Source organism: Gymnoscopelus microlampas, assembly GCF_963454915.1.
Source record: "Gymnoscopelus microlampas genome assembly, chromosome: 14".
Classification (NCBI taxonomy): domain Eukaryota; kingdom Metazoa; phylum Chordata; class Actinopteri; order Myctophiformes; family Myctophidae; genus Gymnoscopelus; species Gymnoscopelus microlampas.
The window spans coordinates 41910651-41936738 of NC_139951.1; the positions used below are offsets into that span (position 1 = coordinate 41910651).

The 26088-nt window shown below is 41.7% G+C and overlaps 1 protein-coding gene and 1 long non-coding RNA gene across 6 annotated transcripts; one reads left to right on the top strand and one right to left on the bottom strand.

Annotated features, from left to right (window-relative positions):
- Positions 1-2455: 2455 nt before the first annotated feature.
- Positions 2456-3219, top strand: LOC311059661. Its single transcript, XR_014602184.1, has 3 exons — positions 2456-2532; positions 2644-2775; positions 2968-3219. It is a non-coding gene; the product is annotated as an uncharacterized lncRNA (long non-coding RNA).
- Positions 3220-4031: 812 nt separating this feature from the next.
- On the bottom strand, positions 4032-26053 carry eef2k (eukaryotic elongation factor 2 kinase). 5 transcript variants are annotated; one of them, XM_084078732.1, is made up of 20 exons: positions 25830-26053; positions 24273-24553; positions 23762-23821; positions 21827-21927; positions 18864-18924; positions 18736-18773; positions 16067-16238; positions 15730-15879; positions 14692-14824; positions 14058-14185; positions 13248-13458; positions 12788-12849; positions 12605-12682; positions 11125-11181; positions 10324-10392; positions 8169-8300; positions 7403-7591; positions 6515-6639; positions 5866-6044; positions 4032-5074 (listed from the first exon to the last, which is right to left on the bottom strand). In XM_084078732.1, exons 2-20 carry the CDS (start codon positions 24528-24530, stop codon positions 4959-4961), a joined length of 2319 nt encoding a protein of 772 aa, XP_083934858.1. In that variant the 5' UTR covers positions 24531-24553; positions 25830-26053; the 3' UTR covers positions 4032-4958. The 5 variants fall into 5 exon arrangements, with proteins under 5 accessions (XP_083934858.1, XP_083934860.1, XP_083934859.1 ...); XM_084078734.1 differs by lacking the exon at positions 23762-23821; XM_084078733.1 differs by lacking the exon at positions 11125-11181.
- Positions 26054-26088: the final 35 nt, after the last annotated feature.

Below are 26088 nucleotides of genomic sequence, written 5' to 3' on the forward strand. Positions count from 1 at the left end.
GAAACTCAAGCATAATACATGGATACGTGACAGTTATAATCACCATAGTACTTTCAGTGGCCATCTACTGTTTACAGTGTGAGGAAGGGAACTCGATATCACAGTAACATCCATACCTCTGAAAGACCAATTGAATGTGACAACTCCAAAACCCCCTCCAAAATCCCTGTGCACTTTCAGCACAGTCTGAGCTGTGTCAGTGACTGATAACAGTAGACATTTAAAAAACCTAGCGTCCCTATTCTGAGCCAAACATTCAGTGAAAATAGCTGATATACAAGCTCACAATGCTGTATGTTGATTGTTATTAGCTGGCAACTGTCTTTTTTTTAAATTGTTTTTAAATGCAACAGAATGAAAATTCCTTCCAATCAGACCAGATTGGAATATTCTCTTCCAATTGAACATTTTTATTATCATTCTGAATATAAGTGGAATATTAGGGTCCATGTAAACGCGGTAGGGACCACCACCGATTGAACTTAACCCATTAAGACAGGGAAATCATCTATCATTTTAGCCAACACTTTAACTATTATTTAATACTTTGGCTATTCAAAAATAGCAGATATACAAGCTCATAGCGCGCCACTCTGTGCCACGCTATGAGCTTGTAGATCTGCTATTTTAGAAACATGTTTTGTACATCTGAATATCATGAAACCTTTAATGAGTTAAGGTCCGGGGACCCCACCTACCTGGTGTGTCCTGGCCAGTGGCAGCTGGCTTTGTGTCCTCTGGCTGGATGTTCTCAGCCTTGTTGTGCTGCATGTCGTCGGTCAGTGACATCATGGTCAAAATGTCACCATTCCAGGCAGGGCTTGTACCTCTGGCAAAGTGAAGCAGAAGTTAATCATAAACAAGCAAAGGAAAAGTATACAGTGCGAGTGTGTGAAGACAAGAGAGTGTGAGTGTGTATATTTCTACTGCTGTCAGTCACCCTGACTGTCTTGCAAGTAAGTAACTGAACTTACTTCCTTCAACCAAGGAAGCTTTTGAAAGGGAAGGACATAAAGTCCGTCCATTCTCTAGATATATGACGTGACACTCACAGGTGGCAAAACTCGCACCGGAAGTTTGGTGAATTACATTGCAGTGGATGGAGCCGGCTGGAGCAGCTCATGAACAAACATTATTTCTGAATGATTGAGACTATTGTAAAATAATCGCTTCTGGAAAATAAAATAAAACATATCACATTTTTTTTTCTGCTGTCTTGTTTTTCCATGTACACTCTACATACATTTGGTATCCAAAGAGCAGAGAATCTTTGGTTTATGGAGGAAATAAGAGGAGAAAAATAAAAGCCTCATAGTTCAATGAAAGCAAATTTAGATAAGATGAATACGTTTAGATAACACTGGGTTAATAATTGTATGAATAAACACGTGGTGTGGATATATTTAAACAGGTCAACAGAGACAGTAGCTCAAAACCCAAGAGTGAGGAGAATTAGAATGACTGCATCCAACAGATACGGAGACACAATGTTTGCATTTCTAGGGTTGTTGATACTAGGCTGCCTGTCATGTACAGTGGCAAGAGAAGACACTGTAGATGAGGTTCGCCTGAATGACATTCCACAGCAGGTGGTTAACGGCGCAGGAAGGATCCATGATGTTCATTCTGACACACAGGCGGTGGTGGTAAGTAAATCTAGCAATAACACAATGTGTTATTGCTAAATACTCTGATACAAGTAAAAGTCCTTTGAGTAAAAGTACTGTAGCTATACACAAGTATTGGCATCAAGATATACTTAAAGTACCAAAAGTAAAAGTAGCCTACTCATTATGCAGAATGTCCCATTTCATTCGTTTTTTCAGGAGTTTACAAAATGTGTCTAAATCTTTCGAAAATAGCCAATCTTCAAGCTCACAATGCTTTGCCTCTGACGCGTTGTGAGCTTGTAGATCTGCTATTTTCGAAAAAATGAAATATAAAATAGGCTTAAAGGGTTAATGCATGCAAATTATTGTAGTGGACTAAAAAGTACAACATTTTAATAGTATGAAGTATTGAAAAATGTACTTACTAAGTAAAGTAAAACACTCAAGTACAGTAGCCTACTGTACTAGTAGCCGAGTAAATGTAGGCCTACTTAGTTACTTTCCACCACTGCACACAGGGAGACAAGGCAGCAGCCTCTACCTTCACCCAACAGGCCTGTCAGCCTGACATCCATGCAGTGCTGAGAGAGATGACCGCTCTGATGACCAAGCAACAAGTTGAACTACAACACACCCAGCAGGAGCTACGAGCAGCGATGGACATGATCGAAGGTAGTTCTATTGACCTCAGTGTATGCATAACTATCTAAACACTTATGTTGAAATATTTTACAAACATGGTTTTGTGGTTCTAACATCACTGCTCTGATGACAAAATAATTGTATTGAAATATTTTACAAAATTTGTTTTCAAACATGACTGTTTTTTGCATGTTATATTTCCCAGCTGCCCTTGAAACCATTGAAACCAGATCAAATGCAACAGAGCATGAGGTACGGTTTCTACAGCAGCAGAATGAAGGTAAGGCAGAAAAATAAACTTATGTGCAGAAAAATATACTTGTGTGTATTAATAGACTAGTACTGGATTGCAACAATACTTGTCCTATTACATGTCACTTGTGTTTCACAGTCAAACAAGTGGCTTTCTCTGCCTCACTTGTGGAATCTGGAAATGGAAACACAGGACCTTACAATGTTCACACTACGCTGATCTACAGACATGTCATCACCAATGTTGGCAATGCGTATAATAAAAATACAGGTACAGTAATAGATAACACATCATGGAAACAGTTTACTGTAGGCCTGTCACAATCATTTACAGGTATAAACACCTGATTGAAATGATTCAAGCTAATTGTAATTATTTAGCATAATCGAATAGATTCCATTCATCTGTACAAAAATAGCTGGATGAAAGGAATAGAAATGTCATATTTCCATCCAAACCCAGGTTTCTTCACTGCACCAGTGAAAGGTGTCTACCAGTTCAGTTTTGTCGTCGATGGTCCAGGATCAGCAAGTCATGCCGCAGGAGCTGTCTTGGTTAAAAACAGCCAGCATGTAGTTATTGCCTATGGACATCAACCTACCTATAGAGTGAACTCATATAATGGAGCCTCACTTCTGCTGGAGGCAGGGGATGTAGTCTGTGTGAAACTCTGGGAAAATACATGGATACATGACAGTTATAATCACCATAGTACTTTCAGTGGCCATCTGCTGTTTACAGTGTGAGGAAGGGAAATCAATTCCACAGTAACATCCGTGCCTCTTTAATTTACATTTACCACTTAAAACCTGGCGTTTCTATTCTGGGCCAAACAACGTTCAGTGAAAATAGCCGATCTACAAGTTCACGCTATGCACTGTGAATTTCGGGTACTATCAGTGAAGTTTTTTTTTTGTAGAGGGAATAAGGAGCGGACTAGGTATACAGGGTGAAGTGGTTAACTGCTTACATCGCTAATATTAGGACTTGCCTCTGGCAGGGATGTTTGTTCTACTGGGTGCACACTATGCCTATTTTGGGTCATTACAGGTGAAAATTCTGTGAAAATAGCAAATCTACAAGTTCATTAGATCAGCTATTTTTGTTGCATGACACTGCCATATGATGAAGTATAATTCAGGCTTAAGTGGCTCAAAACATACTGTACCGATAACTGTAGCCAGCAGACCGAAGAACATACATTGATCATAGCTCTGCTGCTACTACTCCTGTGTAAATAATAGCAACAAGTTAGTGCAATAATAATAAGTATTTGCATTTGTATATTTGAATGAGTTAATTCTCATGTTCCTGTTTCTCTTTTATGTATTTGTACCCGGGTCCGCTAATAGAGATAATTTGTATTTAGGGTTTATGTTATGGCACTTGTTTTTATTATACTATTATATACTATTCATCTATATTCATTTGTTTGCCCATCCATAAACTATGGTACATCGTTTCTCTAGTTTAATCCTTTATTTAAAATGTAATTGTGATTAAGAAGAAATCACAAAACAACACAATTTATCAACAAAATGCAATAAAAGTTTATTTACACCTTTTCATGTATTTCAAATATTCTTTTTTTTATACTTCCATGCCAAACAATGAGTATTCTAAAATTAGTAACAAACTAAGAAAACAATAAACCATTGTGTTTTTGATTCCTTAGACATTCTTCATTCATTCAACACTTTTAGCACCAAAGCAGCATGTATACAACATACAATTTAACCCAGGATTACACATGCATAGACAAAAAAAACTGAGGCAGAAAGATGAATTATTCCATTTTAACCACTGGACAAATCTTCCTACCTCGTTTTTTACTTGCTTTTTTGAGTTTTTATTTTATTCAATCAATCAAATCAATCAATCAAACAAACAAACCGTGCCGTTTGTTTTGTTCAAAATATTCAATATATTAGTGAAAATGGTAGATCTATAAACTCACTAGGCTTCGTGCTGCCATGCGATGTGAAATAGTATATCTGCTATTTCCTGCCATCTTTGCTACGCATCATACAAGTACGTTTATAGGGCTTAAGTGGTTGAACACCAAGTAATCTAAAGCCTGATTCTGAATGGTTGCATAGAGATAACACGGACAGACAGACAGACAGACAGACAGACAGACAGACAGACAGACAGACAGACAGACAGACAGACAGACAGACACGCAGCAGCATTTGGAACAACAACAACATAAAAAGCTGTCATTAAACATAATGTAAACGTAACATTCAGGGCTGGAATCCTGAATCATTCAAATGGCCTTTTTGGACAGATTTGGCCTGGTTGACAGTCTGTCTGCCTCTACATTCCATTGCTATCATAACAAAAAAGCTGTCTCTGAAACAGAGATGCGAACCCCCCTCCCCTACATGTCTCAACCAAGACATGTATTTATTTATCGTAATAAAAAAAAAATGTATCCATTATGTTTCTAGTTACTCCTCTTCCTCTACTAGTGCCCAGGCCTCTTCAGCTTTCATGTAGTACTGGTTCGCCAGGCGGCCTTTCATGGCCTCCATGGCAGCGTCTGCTGCCTCTGTAAACAGATCACCTTGTAGGGAGGAACAACACAGGAAATCATTCTAGGTGAAAATGTTCAACAAAAATATTTTCAAAAATGTTATTTTTATTTTCTAAAAGCTAAAATAGCTGATACAAGCTCACTACATGTCACAAAGCGATGCTTTGTGAGCTTGTATTTCGGCTATTTTCTTGTATGACAAAGTACTTAAAGCTGCCACGTTCCACCACATGCACCACAATTTCTACTGTTGAGCAGTGTTGATTTTGACAGCAAATTTTGATTTCGCTTTAGTCATAGTCTTTTGACTAAATATCATAAGATTTTAGTCGACTAAATCTACAGTTGATGTAGTCAACTAAAATGTTTTGGCGGTGCCTTGATGGTGTCGTAATACCTTCATTTTACACTTGGTTACATGCTGAAAATAGCAAGCTCACGACGCGTCGCAGCGGGACGCGTTGTGAGCTTGTAGATCTGCTTGTAGATCTGCTATTTTCAGAACACAACACCCGAGCTCAAACATAAAATGACTTGACTTATGACTTGTCTTTATTAGTATTTAGTATTCAGTATTTATCTGTTGACAAAATTGTCAGTATATTTAGTCTAATTTTAGTCATCATAGCTTAGTTTTTATTTCGTTTTTATCTGGTTTTCGTCGGTGAAAAAACGTCGACGAACATTTTTCATCATAGTTTTAGTTGACGAAATCAACACCGCTGTTGAGCTATAAGCACGTTTGGGCAGAGGATATTGTGCTTTGATTTAAATTTAAATGTTGTACTTGATCAATAAAAGCCTATCTATCTATTTCCTACCTGCTTTCTGTGGGTCTGCGGTGAGGCCGTGGCCTCCCTCCTGGAACATCTCTGCCAGCCTGGCCAGCAGCAGGTGGCGAGGTTCGCCCTGCATGCCGTCAAACTCTCCCACCTCGTCATCCTCGGTGGTGTTTAAACCGCTGTCGTACCAATGCTGCGCCTCCTCCCAGTCTTGCTTCCTGAGAGAGAACGAAGCAGGAAAACCCTCTGAACCACTTAAAAACCCTATTATGTACTTAGTTGACCAGAGTCAGCATTTCAGTGCATTCGGTGGTCGGTGGTCCAGTTGTTTGACGGAACGCTCTGGGCGCCTCAAGCAGAAAATAGTTCAAATAGTCCCTCCATTGTAACGCCAATTACACTTCTATTAAACACAGGTAGAATGTAGGTATTTGTTGGAGCCGATGACCTGTCAAATAAACTATGTTAAAACTGCTATGCACAGTGATGATTTGGGAACATGTATGTGTAGTACTTCTGCTTTGTCACAAGATGGGGCACTTAACTAACATTCCGTGTGGATTCATTAGTACTATGTCTGAAATGAAACATACTATTCCATATGCACTCAAAAGCAGGTTGAAAAATAGAACACTGATTAGTATGCAGCATGTAGGGTGCGATTTCGGACACAATGGTTGTCACTGACCTGTCGGCAGGGAGACTGTCTCCGGTGTCAAAGGCTCTGGCCACCAGGATCATACATTGTCTGTCCCCGGCCTCAGCAGCCTGCAGCAAGTACTTGAAGCCCTTCATCCTCCGTCCCGCGTTGTCCTGTACACATAGAAACAACATGCGTGTACAGTAAGATGAAGTGTACACACATAGAAACAACATGCGTGTACTAATGTACACGCATGTTGTTTCATTTGGACCTTTTTTGGTAAACGTTTAACCTTTGGACTGTGGCCGGTTAACCGTCTATCTATGACGCCATCAATAAATAAAGTTGCAGTCCTTTGTGTTGGCAATTCAAATAGGGCAAATTGTAACATACATTAGGTCTATATCTTCAAATGTTTTTCACTTAATTAGGTATTGGAGAATATTGTATGATTAAGAATTACACATTATTTGTAAGTGAATTATTCCATTAATATTCTGTGAATATTTTATGTATTTTAATATGACTTCATTTCGGTCATTCTTTTAGTCCTAAACCAGGGGTCTTCAACGTTTTCAGGCTAAGGACCCCCTAGCTGAGAGAGAGATGAAGCAGGGACCCCCTCTATATTGTATAAAATATCAGATTAACCTTTCTTTTTTTAACTTGGTCTGCTCTTTTTCCCCTCTACACCTATACATCTTTGCCAAAAATAGCCGATCTACAAGCTCACAACGCCTCGCAGCGCGAGGCATTGTGAGCTTGTAGATCTGCTATTTTTGGCTAAAGTTCAACTCAGAAAAGGGATACTAGGGTTCAAGTGGTTAAGGTAAAAAATAAAATCATGTCACACAAAGATTTGGCAGACCCCCTGTAGTAATCTGAGTAACTCTGCAACATAGATAGGACAAAGCGGCCACGGCCAAGGCTTACCTCCACCTCCATCTCTGGCAGTATGTGATGGGGCAGCTGCATGTAACAGCGGCCCAGGGCTACGATGGCGTCCAGCTCCCCACACATTGCAGCTCTCTCCAGATGGCACATGGCCGACTCCTGGTCCCACTGCTCGTCCTTCTCACAGAAACGGCCCGCCTCGTGGTAACGCACCATCGCAAGGTGGACCTGGGGAAGAGGTTCAAGGTTGGTCTTTATTGTTACATCTTGTGCACAGGTACTTGAAAGGTGGAGTAAGTGATATATTTGTTTAAAGGGATAGTTCACCCCCAAAAAAACTTTTTTTTTGTCGCATTCCTAAGCCAATAATTTGATGACCAGCGGAACAGTAGGCAGCGGTTCCGGTAGGAGATACAAAGGAGACTCTTGGTGTCTCCTACCGGAACCGCTGCCGGTCATCAAATTATTGGCTTAGGAATGCGGCAAAAACAAAACAATATCCATGAATTCAAGTCTCCATGGGGTGACTAATAGATAGAAAGGGGGTGAACTATCCCTTTAAGGAAAAGTTGTTTTCTTTCTTTGTTAAAAGGTTAAAACGTTTCCAATTGTAATCATTGCTATAAAGTGTTTGTTCAGTAACAGGAGTCTCCCCATCTCTTTAGAAAACAGAAAATATATTTTCAGGTCAGGATACCAATCTTATTGTATTTTATGTTCACTAAAGAGCTGGAGATACAGGGAGGCCCCTGTTACTGAACAAACACACTATACTGTAGTAATGATTGCTACTGTAGGCCCTCACCTTCCCCAGGACCGACTGGCCCAGCTTCTGCTGCAGCAGATTGCCGAGTCTGGCCACCTCCACGTCCACACAGGACGGCCGATGGACGTGAGCCCGAGAAGAGTGATAGAAACTCCACTTCTCCTCTGTCAGCTGCACCCGTACACGTTTAGGAGGAGAAAGGACAACCACAGGGGAGAAGGTTACCACACCCGCAGAAGACAGATTAGAATCAACAAAACAGTCACACACACACACACACACACACACACTTCACACAAAGCTGATTAAGACTACTTGACAACATTTTCAGCAGAAAGAAAATAAATGTCTATGGCAGGGGTCTTCAACGTTTTCAGGCGAAGGACCCCCTAGCCGAGAGAGAGATGAAGCAGGGACCCCCTCTGTATAGTATAAAATTGTGTTTCGGATTAAAGTTTTTTTTTACTTAGTCTGCTATTTTGTCCCTCTACACCTATAGCCTCTTTGCCAAAATTAGCCGATCTACAAGCTCTCAACGCCTTGCAGCGCGAGGCGTTGAGAGCTTGTAGATCTGCTATTTTTGGCTAATGTTCCCCTCAGAAAAGGAATTCTAGGGTTCAAGTTAATGTAAAAAATCACACCCTGTGTGAAGGTAGCGGCGCCTTTGATACATTATGTCATCGATATCTGTTTATAATGTGTTTATAGCCATGTGTCACGTGAAGCTTGACCAATCACTTCGTTGACGGGTCTGACCAATCAGAACGTTGACGGGTCTGACCAATCAGAACGTTGACGGTGAACACGGACAAAGTCAGGTATAGAGCAGGATCCGCTCTATACCTAAAGGTATAGAGCGGCTAGCGCCGCAAAAAAAAAAAAAAATCACACAAAGATTTGGCGGACCCCCTATAGTAGCTCTGAGGACCCCCTAGGGGTCCCGGACCCCCTGTTGAAGTCCCCTGGTCTATGGTATGCAACATTTGCATACTGTACTGTTGCATACCGATGTGATGCGAGAGTGCAGTCTAGCCAACACCAACTCGTCTGCGGCACCAACTCGCAGAGGCGACAGTAGTTAACAACACCATCGAGCTTAAGACCCTGACGCTCGACAGGAGAGTGTGGAGGGCAGCGATTCGGGAGTCCGAGTTGGTGCTGGCTAGAACGCACTCTCGGCATGGCAATGCAACATTTTTTTCAGTTGAAAATACGTCATGTAATAAGTTGCTGTTGTGTGGGTACTCTATCCTTTAGCTGAGTACTGAAGGAGTACATGCCTGTTGGCATGTTCCACCACACAATCATGTTTAAAAGCAGGAACAGGATCTTGCAGTCAAGCAGTCATCATAGCTGATTATAGTCAACATGATAATCAGGCTGATTTATCAAAACAGGTGAGTAGAGTGGGTGAGTAAGAGTGGGTGAGGTAGATGGTGTTTCAGGTTGTTGGGTAGACTTTAGTTTCTATGCAAATGAGAATGTAACCACTTAAGGTGGTGCAAGTTATTTGTTTAAATAAAAAGGTTAAAGCTCTATTGTAATCATTGCTATAGAGTGTTTGTTCAGTAACAGGGGTCTCTCCGTCTCTCCTCCAGCTCTTTAGAAAACAACCACAACAATATGTTTTTCAGGTCGGGATACCAATTTCATCCAATCACGAGAGAGATAATTTATCAGCGCCAATTTTTGAGTGCTCCAATTCCAATTACGTCCGCTTATTGTTTTGTTTTTTCATCACTTCCAATTTTCGCTTGTTTATCCTGTAACCTGTATGAGTTCTCTCTCCTGATTGGATATCCTGACCTGAAAATGTAATTTTCTGTTTACTAAAGAGCTGGATAGACGGGGAGACCCCCCGTTACTGAACAAACACCATAGTAATGACTGCTATTGGAAAATAGAGCTACTTAACACTTATTCGAACACTTACACCACCTTTAAGCCCAATTTGTAGACAAGTTTTGGCCTGACATGACATGCCCAAAACAGACAGCAGGGTTAATGTTTTCATCTGCTCACTCGTGCAGGTCAAAAATAACACTAACGTAAAACTGCCAGGCACCACAGTTAGTACATAACAGTCGTGACGATCTATATAAAGGATAAAGCATTGTTAGCGCAGTATGACTGCACCACAACACACCAGCACAGCGAGAGGCCCTGGTTATGGGTCTCTGAGCACAATAATCACCCTGTTCGCAGTGTCAGCAGGAGAGTAACTGACGATTGCATTAGATCTGCTGCGAGCAACCATCTTCCTCTAAGTGAGGGAACAGAGAAAGGAAAGGAACAGTGGTTCTCAAGCGTTGTAATTTCAAGGAACCCCAGTTTGGTATGCATTAATTAAGCCATACTCTCAGCCACTCTGAGAGTGCACAAATAACATTTGTACGCTTTCAGAGTTGTGGACCCGTAATGGTCCATTTGGTTCCCAATTGTACATAATTTAGCTGGGGACCCCCTGGAACCCCTTCAAGGACCCCTGGGGGTCCCCGGACCCAGCTTTGAGAACCACTGGACAAAAAGAGGAGAATCTATCTATGGGGAGAAACCAGTGATTGACAGACAAAGAAACCAAGGTTATTATAGTTAACTAAAACTAAAGAAATAAAAACTAGAATTTAAATAAAAATAATTAATACATGCATAAAACCACACATTTTAGTTACATTAAATCAAAAATTCAAACAAGGCTTTACAAAAATATTTTTTTAACTATAATGGTATTTTCCGTTTTAGAACATTTGCTAAAACATACTAAAATCATGTCTTTGTCAATTTATTTCATGAATAAGTCTAGTAGTTTGGGTGGATTCAAAACTATAATAACCTTGGAAAGAAAACAAAGTAAGGAGACAAGACAAAGAAAGGATGAGGCAGGGTACAGCAGGGTGGCTTGATTAAGGTGGTGATGATGATGATTATGATTATTTATGATGATGAAGGCAGGGATGAGATTTGCACACTTCAGTCCTTATATATTATGGTTTACCAGTCTGACACTGTCCTCTTCCGACTCGGAATAGTGTCTGGTGTAGCGAGCACGGCCCTACATGACGATATACAACATGCATTATCAGACACCTAGTCTTCAACATGTATTTTTTATCATCAAAAACCTAGACTCAGTGATTAAAGCAACAAAAAAAAAGGAAATAAACAAAGGAGTCCCCCACACTAGTGCTCTGTGTTCTAAACAATGTATGTAAAAAATGTAATTATAATGTTTTGGTGTTATCGTACTAAATGTTCCTGATGTTCTAATCCAGTGGTTCTCAAACTTTTTCAGGTCAAGTACCCCTAAATGAATGCGGATTTGGTCGCGGACCCCCATCTGAAAAGAGTTCCAGATGTGGTGTTAAAAATGTAAAAAATATTCAAACATTTTCAAAGAATATCAAGATTTTTGGAAAATAGCTGATGTATGTAGGGCCCTGGGGGTCCCCGGACCCCACTTTGCTAAGCCCTGCATTAGACCACGGACCACCATAACTCTGAGAGTGTACAAATGGAACCAAATGGACCCGTAAGGGTCCATTTGGTTCCATTTGTACACTCTCAAGAGTTACAGCAACATAAGCGTCCATTTGGTTACTAAATATCCAACATTTAACTGGGTACCCCCTGGAACCCACTCAAGGACCCCTGGGGGTCCCCGGACCCCACTTTGAGAACCATGGTTCTAATCTACATACTGTATGGCCAACCAGCTGAAGAAAGTCGCAGACTGAGGCTTTAACCTTTGCTTTTGTGACATTTATGAGACCATTAGGGGGGTTTTATGGAAGATTTCTCTGAACATGTATTCTTTTGCTAGTTGCTGACCAATTCAAATACTCTTTTTTTCCATCTTAAAATAAAATGTCTATGGTTACTGTAGGGCTTGACTTTTCCAACCAAAAAAATCAGCAGTGTTAAAGTTACAAGCCAAGAGAAAGACATGGAGAAAGGAGCTATATAAATGAAAATAGAGTCCATTTACCATCTAATCCCCAAAACTTTCAGACTAGTTTTAACCCATTAAGACCTGGGACGCATCTCTGTCACTTTTTTGATTTGAGCTAAAAAAAGCATTATTTTACACTTTGGGCTATTCAAAAATAGCAGATCTACAAGCTTATAGCGCGGCACCGAGTGCCGCGCTACGAGCTTGTAGATCTGCTATTTTTGAAAAATCGTGAAAATGTGTGCAAATCTTTGAATACATATATTTTTAAATCGAACATTTTTAACTCAAATCTTTGCTTCTGGGGGTCCCTAGAACCACATATTTTGAGATGGGGGTCGGCGGCCAAATACATATCATTTTGGGGGTCCTTGACATGACAAAGTTTGAGAACCACTCACATAGTAACATAAGTTTTTTCAAAAAACAGACATTCTAAAAACAGACATTTTGTAGAATCGGCTTTAGGTCTTAATGGGTTAAGATGAGACAAATGGAGGGAGGGCTGAATGGCATCAGTATTTACCCCATTAACATGGTCACCTTCATCTCCTTCACTTCTCCTCTCGCTGGGGTAGCCGCTGTCTCCACCACTCTCTGACTCCTAAAAGAGGAAAAAAGGTCAAATAGCCTATCAATATTCTTGTCATACATGTTTTTGGCTGTGGTTTTGTCAAAATGTATGTTAACTGCTTGCAAAATGACTCACATTGCTATTGGTGCTGTCATTGCGGTGTCTCTCATGTTCCTCTATGCTACTGTAAGACAAACCTGAGAGAGGAGAGACAGCAAGAAAATACTAATCACAACACAGAAGAATAATTATATCGCTGCAACTATAAAATATTTCCTTAGCGATTAAGTGTGGTTTACCCATTAAGACCTGGAACGCATCTGTGTTAGTTTAGATTTCTTTGGCTATTTTTGAAAAATCTTTTTTTTTCCAAGAACTGTATAGGATTTACAATATTTCTAAGATTATTCTAAGATAATTGTAGTCAAATGTTTCAAAACATTTGACTACAATTACATGCACAAAATAGGCATCGATTACTACTACAGTATATTAACTCATTTTGCTGGTGGACCCCCGGGCACCCCTTCAATGTCCCCTGGTAGGGGGTCCTCGGACCGCACTTTGAGAACCTCTGCCTCCATATCGTCCTTACCATAAGGGGACTTGCTGAAGGAGCCGGGTACAGGTATGGATCCAGGTACGATGATGTGAGGGGAGCAGGGGATGGAGTCTCCTTCGCCGTCGTCCACAGAACACGTCTCTGACAAGGGGGACAACAGAGGCAGACTCCTCCCTGAAATGGTTCGCGTACGAGGAGAGCCAACCACCTCCTCGCATCCCCGAAGCACTGTCTTAGCTGACTTCTGCAAGGAGTGGGAGTGATATTATTATTAGGGGTGTAACAGTTAATATAAATAACCGATTTAATATATTGTTGCTGTCGGGCAGAAACCTCTTATCTCCATATTTTAACTTTGTGTTTTTAATGCCTTACTTGATCATACTACAGTCACACAATAAAAGCATTAAAAGTAGCAGATCCACAAGCTCGAAACGTGGTGTGAAGCGACGTGTTTTGAGCTTTTAGATCTTTCTCCGCAGCCTGTGAATGATCCAAGCACCACCGAAGAAGAGTTCACCCAGAGATCACGTGATTACAACAACAAAAATCGAGGCATCTTCCATGTTAAAGGATTTATAAAAGTCACATTTTCAGTTTTTCTGTTGTTTTCTATGTGTTTTAAAAAAAGGACAAGCCACATTCAAATGGCCATATCTCTGGAATGGAGGATCGCGGCCGGACGGCGGTCACGGAGAATATTCCATGATTTTTTAAAGGTACAGTACAGTAAAATCGCCATTTTCGCTGGCAAGGGAACGGTAGACGATGTTTTAACCTTGGCAGTGAATGAGTTAACAGCAGAGGTTATTTTCGTATATAAATGAAGCAACACACTCTTACCAGCAGTCGGTTAATGCTGTCCTGCTGGCTGGCCTCTGCGGGTGAGAGGTCAAAGCGCGTCAGGCCCATGACCTTACAGATCTTATTGCACAGGTGGGAGTGGAAGAACAGCGCCATGCCCCGCACACCTGATAAGATACAGTACACACCAACAACAATGTGAACTCTCAGGGATTAAAGCATTATTAATGTTCTTGCTGTTCCACATACAGCCAACCAGTTGAAGAAATCGCAAATTGAGGCTTTTAAAATGTGCTTTTATGAAATATCCGAGACCATTAGGGTTTTATGGACGATGCTTCTGAATTCTGTATTTTCCAATACTTTCTAAATACTCTTTAATCGCATACCGATGACTTAACATAAATCAGTCGTAGCGACTTTGAACTTTAATCCATGCGAAGCTTCTCCGGCACAAATCCGCTTCAAAACTCTATGAATGAACGGGAGATATAGTTTATGTGGGATTTCTTACGTGAATTATGAGCACCCAGGAACGGCCTATATTCACAAACACTGTTTCACCCCCTTTCTTTCATTTCAATAAGTCCATGTTTCAATAAATGTGTGTGTGTGTGAGTGAGTGAGTGAGTGAGTGAGTGAGTGAGTGAGTGAGTGAGAAATAGAATTGTACCCAGATTTCCATCTCCAAAGTCAGTTCCTTGCTCGGTGTGGATCTGTGGGTCGGTGTACAGGTCTCCCACACCCTGGATGTCCACCACGATGAGCTGATGACCTGAACGCTCAAATGTGAAGTGACTGAACGCCTGAGACAGAGAGAGAGAGGGGGGGGGGGCAGAGACAGCTTATCAGGAGCCGTACCGACGGACACAAACAGGAAAGCAGTGGCCCAGAGAGTAGGGCTGCCGCTTGGGAATGGGAAAAGTTCCCGGTTCGATCCCTGGCTCCCCCCGGGTTAGTGTCTAAAAAGTGTCCTTGAGCAAGACACTAAACCCCTAAATGCTGACCTGGTGAATAGGTTGGTGACTTGCATTGGTTTCCTCTGCCATCCGTGTGTCGATGTGTGTGTGAGTGGGTGAATGTAATGCACATTGTAAAGCGCTTCGGATAAAGGAGCTAATATAGACGCTATTCCTGGCCGCGCCCCCTACTTCCACTCTGAGGACAAATCTCGGAGAGTCTTTGGATGTATTTTCCGATTCTCGTTTGATCAGATGTGCTTGTTTTACTTTGTAACTGATATTAACAATGCAACTGAAATGGCAACGTTCATCCACTCAGCTGATAAATGACGGAGTTGTGATGATCCCACACCCGTCTACAGTACAAACCTGGGAGGACGATATGAGAAAATGGCCTATGTAACATTCACCAAAATGTTATTTTACTTAACCGAACGGCAGTGGATGGTAAACGACAAGACGCTCTGAAGTGTGCGATGGCATATCAGTACTATCTCCACAGCGAAAACGTTGGTGTTGTGCTACTCCATCAACAGGACGGCTTTATCTATTTTAAGGCAAGCGTTGAACCGAGCCAGTGCATTAATAACGACGCGCACAATCCTTGGGTGCTGGTAACGGAGAATGGTGATATTGAGACGGCTGGATGCACCATTTTATCAAATCATCAATTATTTTGTTTAATCGATTAGTTTGATCAATTGTTGCAGCCCTAAATGCTATTAATACGATAACACTGCAGCCTCTACCTGTGGGGTGAGTCGGATGTTGTCGTCTCTCACAAAGCCAGAGTTGGAGTTGTATTTGATGTACTTTCCCTCGATGTAATGCTCCAGATGGTAGAGAGGCTTCCCTGGGCGGTCCTTCATCTCCACCACACACACCTGCATGATGTCCACCTGAAAAACGTGCATTAATTTACACCAGTGGTTCACCAACTTATTTAATTTCAAAGGATCCCTAGTTTGGTCTGCATTAGGCCACGGACCCTCATAGCTCTGAGAGACTACAACATGAACCAAATGAACCCATCCATTTTGTACACTCTCAGAGTTACAGACCTTTATTGAACCTTTTGTATTGTACCTGTTTGGGAGGCCTGTGGCGGTTGTATTCCTCCCCCCAGAGCTTGGCTTCGTTCTGGAGTCTGACGTCTTCAAAGTACACATCTCTGTCCACCGGCTCCATGTAGCTTTTAGTCACATAGTTACAGGCTGACTTCCAGTCTCTGCTGTGGGAGAAATTGGACAGCTTCTTCCTGGAGAGACGCACAAAAAAACACAAATAGTACCGGAAATGGGGAGAGAGAGATGGGGAGTGACATGCACCAAAGGCCGTCAGGATCGGGACTTGAACCTGCGACTCGCTGTCAGGCTACTACCTAGGTGCCCGGACCGCATTTGTTTAATTCTTTACATAGTTACTGCACTTTACTTTGGCTTTGAAGGGCATTAGAGTTTGTCTAGTCTGACGTAGACAGAATGAACAGACAAAATCAAAGAATTAGCAGTGTTTTTTAACTTGTATAGCAGGTTGCAAGGACCTTAACAAATACAATCCATTTGTGTAGAACACCATAACCACCATGTTCACTTTAAATATCCCAACTGTTTCCACCAGGTTTTAACATATGCACTGAATTTAGATTAGATTTATAGGCACCAATCTCTGATCACCTTCATTTCTGTGACTAGTTTCTTTATCTGCTGTGAGTGTGTGTGCGTGTGTGTGTGTGTGTGTGTGTGTGTGTGTGTGTGTGTGTGTGTGTGTGTGTGTGTGTGTGTGTGTGTGTGTGTGTGTGTGTGTGTGTGTGTGTGTGTGTGTGTGTGTGTGTGTGTGTGTGCGTGCGTGTGTGTGTGTGTATGGGGTGGGGCTGGATTAGGGTCATTTAGCCGACTTGCTTGAACTTGTTGAGTGGGTGACAGGCTATCTATGTTCTGCGTTTTGTCAGAAAGAATGTTCTGTAGTACATTCCATCCTGCTGGACTGGTTCAACTAGGGACGGATGGATGTCTGTATAATTTTTCCCACATATGGACACATTTAAATGTTCAGCCTACTGTAGTTGATAAAATGTGTTAAATTGACCGTAAATGATGTATTATAGAATATAAAGCAGAGCCCGATAGATGCCAGATTTTTAGGTCTGATGCTGATCCTGATTTTGGAGAGTCGTAGCTATTACGGATGTTTTGACTGATATTTTAAGTGCAAACCTTCCTAATCAATTTGAAAAACTTAGATTTGATTACAGTTTCTATTTGAGAATTTTGAATAAATACATACAAATAAAAACTAACACAAATAACTTTTTGATAGATAAAAAAGGGTATAGATTAAAAAAAGGTAAATGAACTATATTAAAACATTTTACGTTAATTATACAACAGTATGAATAAGCAAACATATGAAATATTATATATTTAAGGACTCAGGACGCCTGAAGAAATTATGGCCTCAATTCATCAGGGACAATTGAAAGCCTCTTTACAAGCAGCGTCTCTACTTGGTATTCGAACAGAGACTGCAAGGCGCTGAGAATGAACATATTGCTGGCTGTGAACTGAAGCTGAACGGCCCTGTTTGGAGGAGGTGTACACCCAGAGCTGCCTCAGGAAATCCCTGAGGGTCATCAAAGACCTTACCCAACCCCACCCAGCTGGCTGCTATCAGAATGGACATACAGTACTCCAAAAACACACACACACCAGCAGGCCAGACAGCTGTTAATAAGTCACCTCGGGAGCTAGTTTGTTCTTAGTTCAACTTCCTTAGCTCTTAGATGGGGGTTAGAGTTTCCCAGAGATGGGATAGACGGGCAACCAATCAGAGTTTCAATTTGGAGGGTATTTATTTCCTCTCCCATCGCTGGGGTAGACTTTGCCAACCAATTACAGCAGCATACTCAAGTTTTATTGTTTCAGTGATCCAATGCAAAAATAGAGAGAGGGTGTGAAAGTGTAGCAACAGAGGGAGGGTGCTACTGTACTCTAGGTACACATACATAATTCAAACTTTTGAAAATGTTCGCCTATAATGACAATATATTGTATCGGCCAAACCACTTGAAAGTGGTTACAAATCGTCAAATAATGGCAGATATATCTGCCAGACCGATATACGGGTCGGGCTTTAATATACCCTCTGCAGTGTGCAGAAGGTTTAGTTTGCAGAGTTCATCATTCATTACCATCTTTGGCTTCATGTGTGTCTGAGCCATCAGAGAGGCTGGTCTCTGTGGGTCAGGGTGCATGAGGACGCTATGTGTGGAATGTGTAGCCTGGGTTCTACAGCTCAGGACCCTGGTTCTCAACTAGTCCCGCATGGCAGACTGGATTTTTGCACTGTCCATGAAATCAGGACTCAATATACAGTGTATTAGGTCACAAAATGGTTCTCAACGTGGGGGTCCGGGGACCACCAGGGGTCCAATAGGATTGTTACGGGTCTGTAACTCTGAGAGTGTACAAATGGAACCGAGCGGACCTGTACCCCGGACTGGGGGTCTTCGAAATTAAGAAGGTTCGATAGAAAAGGATATATTAGGTTACGACAATAGTCTGTCAAAAAAACTATAATCTCATGACCCACTTTCTGTTCCTGACCCAGTGTGAGAGAAACATTGGCTTAAAAAAAGAAGAAGATATTCCTCCACATTGTTGACATTGCACTGAGATTATAGCCGGAACATCAGGGCAATAGCCTCTGGCCTCTGGACATCGTATATTTTCAAGTTAAAAAAAAGTGAGACTTACGTTCTGAAACACTCCCTCATGGCTCCTCTCCCAAAGGGCTGTGGGAAACATAGACCAATTTAGTTCATTGAGTTTTTATCCTGAGATGAAATTGTCTGTTTTCCTAGAAGCCTTTGGCCATACAGTACCTTGGAAGACATCTTGATGTGCACCTCATCTTCAGACCACTGCCCAGTGATGGCATTGTACCTGAGGAGGACAACAGGGAGGAACACTACGTCAACGACACATAAACTGGATGACGTACAGTATGCTGTTTGTTCATTTAACCCAGTGGTTCTCAAAGTGGGGGGCGGGGACCACCACAGGGTCCTTGAAGGGGTTCCAGTTTGAAAATAGCCAATCTACAAACTTTAGGTATTTTGTTGTCACAGTACATTTGTACATACAGTATGTGAAATTTGTTCTCTGCATTTATCCCATCCAAACTATTATGAGCAGTGGGAAGTGCTTTTAATACTGCGCCCAGGGAGCAGTTAGGGGTTATGTGTCTTTCTCAGGGATACTTCGACACATAGACCGGGGGAACTTTCTTTTTCCCAGACGGCCTTTCTATCCATTGAGATATGGCCGCCCCCTGCCGACATGCACACACTGTCTGTGTTTTTCTTCAGGCTTTCTTGTGTTTCTGGGGATCCACATGGGAACAGTGTGGCTCCCCAGAAACACTGGAGTGTGGCTCCAATGTAGATCTCTGACTTCATGTGTCATCTGACACATGTGTCATCTATGTATGACATCAGTCGACTACAAGACATCTCTATGACGTATGACTCCAAATTTGGGCACAGTAGGTTTCAGCCTGATCCAAGCCCCCATGACCTCCGTTTATATATAAAATGAGTGTTAAATAGTTCAAAAAGTGGTCCAGCGGTTTGCAAGTTTAGCTCCACACACACACACACACACACACACACACACACACACACACACACACACACACACACACACACACACACACACACACACACACACACACACACACACACACACACACACACACACACACACACACACACACTTATTATATAATCAAAACACATCTGTCACATAACTCTGAAGGCTGGTTGACTCTATAAGTGGATCAGGTTTTACGTCACAGTGAAGACCCAATGACCCTGCCGTCTGTGCAACTTCATCACAAACAGCAAAACAGCGTTGCAACTCTATTACTGGATTTTTTCAATTAGCCTACATGAGAGAATTTGGAAAATAGGGCCTGGCGTGTATTAAGGCGAGAATCCTGAATCCTGTCTGAATAAGTCTTTCCCGTTGATCTCGAAGCTATTACAAATGAGAACTTTTCAGTCAGGCTGCTGAGGCTGGCCTTTGGCCTCCGAGGCGGAAATAGTACCAGCTGTTAACAGCCCATTATAAATTCTTATCATGGTGACACAGAAAGCTACAGGCTTTCTCTCCATGGCAAAATGTAATGAACACAAACAAGACACTGAAATGTACAGTACGTGTATACAGAGACACACTGTATGTCTGGGTTCAGTGTGTCTATGTTTGACTTGAGTTAATGATTGCCAGACCCAAGGGGTCTGGCTTACATGAGGCTCTGTACCTGTTTTCTCCATACATGGGCATGCCCCCTTTGTCCTTAGGTCCCAGGCAGAAAAGTCTGTCCCCCTTTCGTCCATACATGGGCATGTTTTGTACCCGTTTTCTCCATACATGGGAAAAAAACAGGTTTTGTCCCCTTTGTCCTTAGGTCCCAGTCAGAAAAGTCTGTCCCCCTTTCGTCCATACATGGGCATAGACACAGGCTGACACGTCATGTGAAGTCCGGCTTAGCCTAGGTCTGGCAGAACCATGTCTCCTGGTCTTGTTATTGTTGTCATAGCATAGCTATTTTTCCCAGTGAAAACAAAGGTAGGGCCCGACTGATCGGTTTGGCCCATATATGGGCCATTATTTGACATTGGTACCGACAATTATACAGACGATTTTGTCCCGACGTACAAGCTCACAACGCAGCGGATGCGATGCATAGTAGATCAGCCATTCTTGAGATTTTTTGAATCGGGCTTAAGTGGTTAAGTAAAATGAAGTTCAGTTTTTTATGTATATACATACACACCGTACAGTACACACACACTTATCCACATAGATATCACAACCCGAACCCTGACATCGGAGTTATCCCAGTCTCGCACACTGTATACCATGGAACACTGTGTACTGGTGTCACTCTGACACTCTGTGAATCCTCATACAACAGGGAGGTGGTGGGATCATGGCACAATGCCAGTGGGTAAAAAACTGTATAGATACAGTTACATGAGGAGGAGCACACCGCCAGCAGATTTCATCCATGCCGTCCAGCGGCTGTTATGTAAGGACCATGTGGACGGACGCCCGGTGAGTCACTACACAAACACAGAGGAACGCTGGCTGGTGTACAGGCAGAGGAATTCTTATCCCGTTTCAATCCTGATAATAACTGGACAGTAGTTTGACCACTGTCAAAACAGTGGGCCACAACGTGGCTATTTTCTCTATTTTAGAAATAGGTCTTAAGTGATTTTTTGCAAGTTTGGGTACTGGGGGAAACAAAAAATGTTTCTTTTGGGTGTTGAGCTGAAAGGTCTTGGAGTCCCTGAATTTGACCGTTTGCCTCTTGATCCTGTTGGTAATCTGCTTTGTTGTTATTCACGTACATTAGCTTGGCATGTTGGTAATCTGCTTTGTTCACACTAACATACAGTAGCTTGGCACGCAGCCCTCATTGGAACTCAGTGTACCACCCAGTCCCAGAGGGACAGATAATAAAATCTTGGCCCCGTCAATGGAAATGATTTCAGTCAGTCAGTATGCCATGCACGGTACGCTGCAGAAGGGGGCAGCTGTATTTATCAACAGTAAGGTCTAGCGTCACTGACACTGACCTACATAGATTTGAAAAGCCAATGGTGCCTCGATAAATAATGACAAATATTGATCGCAGAAGAAAGATGTTATTGATAATATAACATTAAAGAAGATACAGTCTCTGAAACACAAACACGGCTTGAACTTGTGGGGTGTTATTGATTTGCAGGGTTAGGGTTAGGGTTAAACTATTAATTAGTAATATACGTAATACCTGTAGCGAGTGCAGGCCTCTGTCTCTTTCTCTTCCAGATGAAACTCTGCCCAGGGGTCAGGCATCACCTTGGCCTTCTGAATGGCCTTCTTCCATTGTGCCTGTGACCACAGAGAAACATATCAGTAAACAGACCTCACTTTGAAAGAGTCTTAACAATGGAGAACTGGAGCAGTTGCCTACAGCGTAGAGTAGATCATCATAAATAAACACATTTAAAGCCTGTTCAGGGAATCACACTCATTTCTGAGGCGCATGCAGACAAAAAGTGAACATTTTGATAACAGAAAAAGGGAAAATAGCAAACATGATTAAGAAGATTCAAAGAAAAATAATTATGAAGAGATTGTGACATAATACATGAGTATCAAGTTAGGGAGGAAGCTACATCATGGGCCTAGGTTAGACATCAGCTACACTCAGGGTTTCTGCAGGTTTAGGCAAGTCAGATATTAAGACTGCCACTCATAATCAAAATTTAGGGCAATTTATCAATAACAAAATAGCACACAATGACAGATGTGGGGTCAATTTTGTCCCAATATTTACTTAATAGAGTTGGATAGGGTTAATGGGGTTACTTAATAAGGTTGAAAACAATACAAACATGCCATAGATTTTAAATATGGCATGCAATTATGGTATATGCAATATTATGGTGTCAAACAAGGGCCAATTAATTTCATAATAACAATATCAATTGCTACAGGCGGTAGCTGAATTTAATAACCACAGGAGTTCTTATTCCATCCAGTGCAGGAATGTTGTGCTGAACTTCTAGGAACTAATCCCTGATCCAAGAAGTGTCACAATTAATGGTGACCTATGGTAGTAAGTAACCTTACCCTAACCCTGCCCTTTATGCGACATCATACCACTGCTCTCTCTGACGTGATTGGTCGCCTCTACTACTTGAAATTCTAGAACAAGTTATTTTTAGAGGGAACTATTTACATGTGAGATACACAGAGGGGTGTGTTTTGGGGAGACAGGACATCATCTCCGTCCGCTGGGATGAGTACACCTCAAATTTCACCAGTCAGACAGTGTGGACGTGATCCCTCCATGCTATCCCATGAAGAAACACTATCTCTTCATCATATGATCTGAAGTCTTGTGATCCAGTCTCGATTAAATCAACTTTCCTCGATTATATCAATCAAGGAAAGTGTGGTACAGTATGACAATGAACAGATGACAGGAATGTCCCAGCAAATGTTTTCACAAAAGGTTTTCACTGGGTATTTTAAACTGTATTATGAACTGCAAAAAACTACTATACAGTATAATGACAATTAACACATTTTACAGCTGTTTAATTAGTGCAGGTTACAGCTGCAATGAAATAGCGATAAGTGGATTAGGAGAGACAAAAACAGAATGCTGTAAGCAAAAGGTGAAGGCAGAGGTTGGAAAAAAGGGAGGGAATTAAAAGGGATAGTTCACACCAAAAAGGACTTATTTTCTATCAATTCAACCCCATGAAGCCTTGAATTCATGGAGATCTTTTTTGTTTTTGTCGCATTCCTAAGCCAATAATTTGATGACCGGCGGAAAGATGCCAATGTCATCAAATCATTTGGGGGGTGAACTATCCCTTTAATGTTAGGCTGGACAAGAACTACAGCCAGCCAGAAGTATAGGAAGTACAGGAAGATTCCTGGTAGGCTGGACAACACGTAGCCCTGTACTTCCTGCACTTCCGGTTAGACACTTTCGGCAGCAGTTATTTCCCAGGCTTTATCTCTTCGTGAGCTGGAGATAAAAGTGGGAACGAGGTTAAATTAAAGGTAAAAGAGGATGCTAAAAGGGGGGAAAAATATGCTTAAAGGAAAAAAGGTGGGAAAATGTGTTAAAGGGGAAAACAATGGTAGAGGGACAGAGGGCGGAGGTGGTCATTGTTGACGGCGGCAGGTAGAATGTGTTGTAACATACCCGGGCGTGTTCAGATATGTCACTGTGTGACCGAGGCTCCACCACTGTTTCAGTATCACTCTACGTAGAGAGGTAAAGACATAACATTTGTGCTCCAGTGTGAAAGTTGACATTTTTGTCTCATGGTCTTCTCATGTACGCAAATGATCTCGTTTTTTATTTGACAATGCCAATGACAAATACATTGGTCAGGTCATTATTAGCTGACATTGGGCGAGGGTGTATATCTTTGGATTATGTATCCTGGGTGTTTTTGCTTCCCATGTTATGTTCTAATTGTGACCTGCCAAAGGGACTCAAGATGGAATAACTATGAACCTCTAGTACAGTACTTCAAATGGGAAACTTTTTATTTTATTTTTACATTGTGCATGGTCCCCACAACAAACAAATAGTGCAGCCATTCCTTTCATTGCAACTTGAGATGTTTTTAAGTATTAAAAAAGAAAAAAATCAGCGCTGTCAGATAATTGACTACGGTATATCGATGTCATGGTTGGCTGTGGCTCACCTGGAAAGTAAAGCTGCTCTTTGGGAGGGAGCTGGACAAGGATTTGGAGAGAACCAGTGACTTCAGATAGTCACAGATGTCTTTGGAGGGGTCGCTGAGGATGGGACAGACGACGTAGTCTTCGTCGTCGTCCTCGCTGACAGAGACGCTCCGCGCCTGGCGCTCCACCATAGACACCACAGCGGTTCTACGAGGAGCAGAGGGGGCCCGCTTGGTGCTGAGCTCCTCCTCCATGTCGAACATCATCTCATGATCCATGTTGGCAGAGGGTTCTGGTGTCACTGGCGTTTGAGGAAGAATTGCGGCAGAATTACATGTCATATTGTTATTGTGTTAGTCTTTGTCAGTCCTTCACTTTTGCCTTATGTTGTTCATCTTTTGCCTTATGATTAAGATATGATATTTTGCATGTTATGAGAGTCAATGTGTCTTTGCTTAGGGCTGATAGCTATTGTTTTGGTACAGCTTGTCCTTGTGACACTAGGGTATAACTAAGGTCTGATCCCTGTGTTTGCTGGCAGTGCTACCTCATTACCGATCTGTGTATATACTTCTCCCCATGAATCCATGCAATTAAAGCACAACCGACTCCACCACCATTATACAAGTGCCTCTTGCCTCATCAATTACTGACTGAACAGAAATCCATGACACGTTATTTCAAACAGAAGTTAGAGTTCTAAGTTTACACACATTTGCACTCAAAATAAGCTCTTGAGCTTTTTTTGTGTTTTATCCTTTTGATAGATTATGTACAAATATCATGTTCATGTATATGCATTTCTGTCAATAAAAATGTCAATCAAACAACCAATACATCATGAGAGCTCGGATTTACCCAACAGTATAAAGAAATAAGTGGCACTTAACCTATTTAAATTCAAGGACCCATTCAGTTTGGTATGCAGACCCCCATTTTTTTGTCTATTTGTACATTCTAGTACAGACCCTTAAAGGTCCACTTGGTTCCTATTCCTCTTAAGTATCATTCACTTAGCTGGGGATCCCCTGGAACCCCATCAAGGGAATTGAGAACCAGTGCTCTATATATGAACGTGTGGCTGGCTGCAGCCAAGGTGCAAAGGGAGGGGATTGCCAGGAGAGTGATAAGTAAACAACAGTTTCAAGTGGGTTCATGGGGTGTGGGTGCAGTTGCTAAGCTTGGGTTTCTATGCCAGAAGAATGCACCGGGAATCTAAACAAATCAGATTGTATCATGGCTGTTAACAAAACACTTCTTCCTCATAAAGAATCTGCATAAATGAATGAATGAATACAAACTTATGAATACAAACTTATCTTGTCATATCAATGTGTTATAATTGTGTTAGCAGATGCATGGGTTTATAGACTTGCAATTTACACAGAAATGTGCATGCATGCGCGTTCCAAACTAATCTGAGGTTATGTTTCAAAATATGAAGATCACCACCATACAAAGACAAATGCATGAGTGACCAACTGCACAATGTAATAATGCAGCATGTCACTAATTCAATAATATGCAATAACAAAATAACAAATGCAACAGATAAAAGAACATCCAGTTCCACTCACCTTAACTTGACAGCTGTTGATAACTGGTGATTCTTTCAGATGGCGGAAGTACGTTATAATAATGACTGCAATACAAAGTCTTCCAACAACAGGACTGGTTTGGTTTCGTGTGGATCCTGGTTCTCCGAGGTACCCTGTAGGTCCTGGTTCGATCCCAGCAGAACACAGAGGTTCCAAACAGTGCAGTCTGCACAGTGCCAGCACACACACGCACGACACGTGCACGCGCACGCACCATGGATGTACGAGCTCCCCGCAC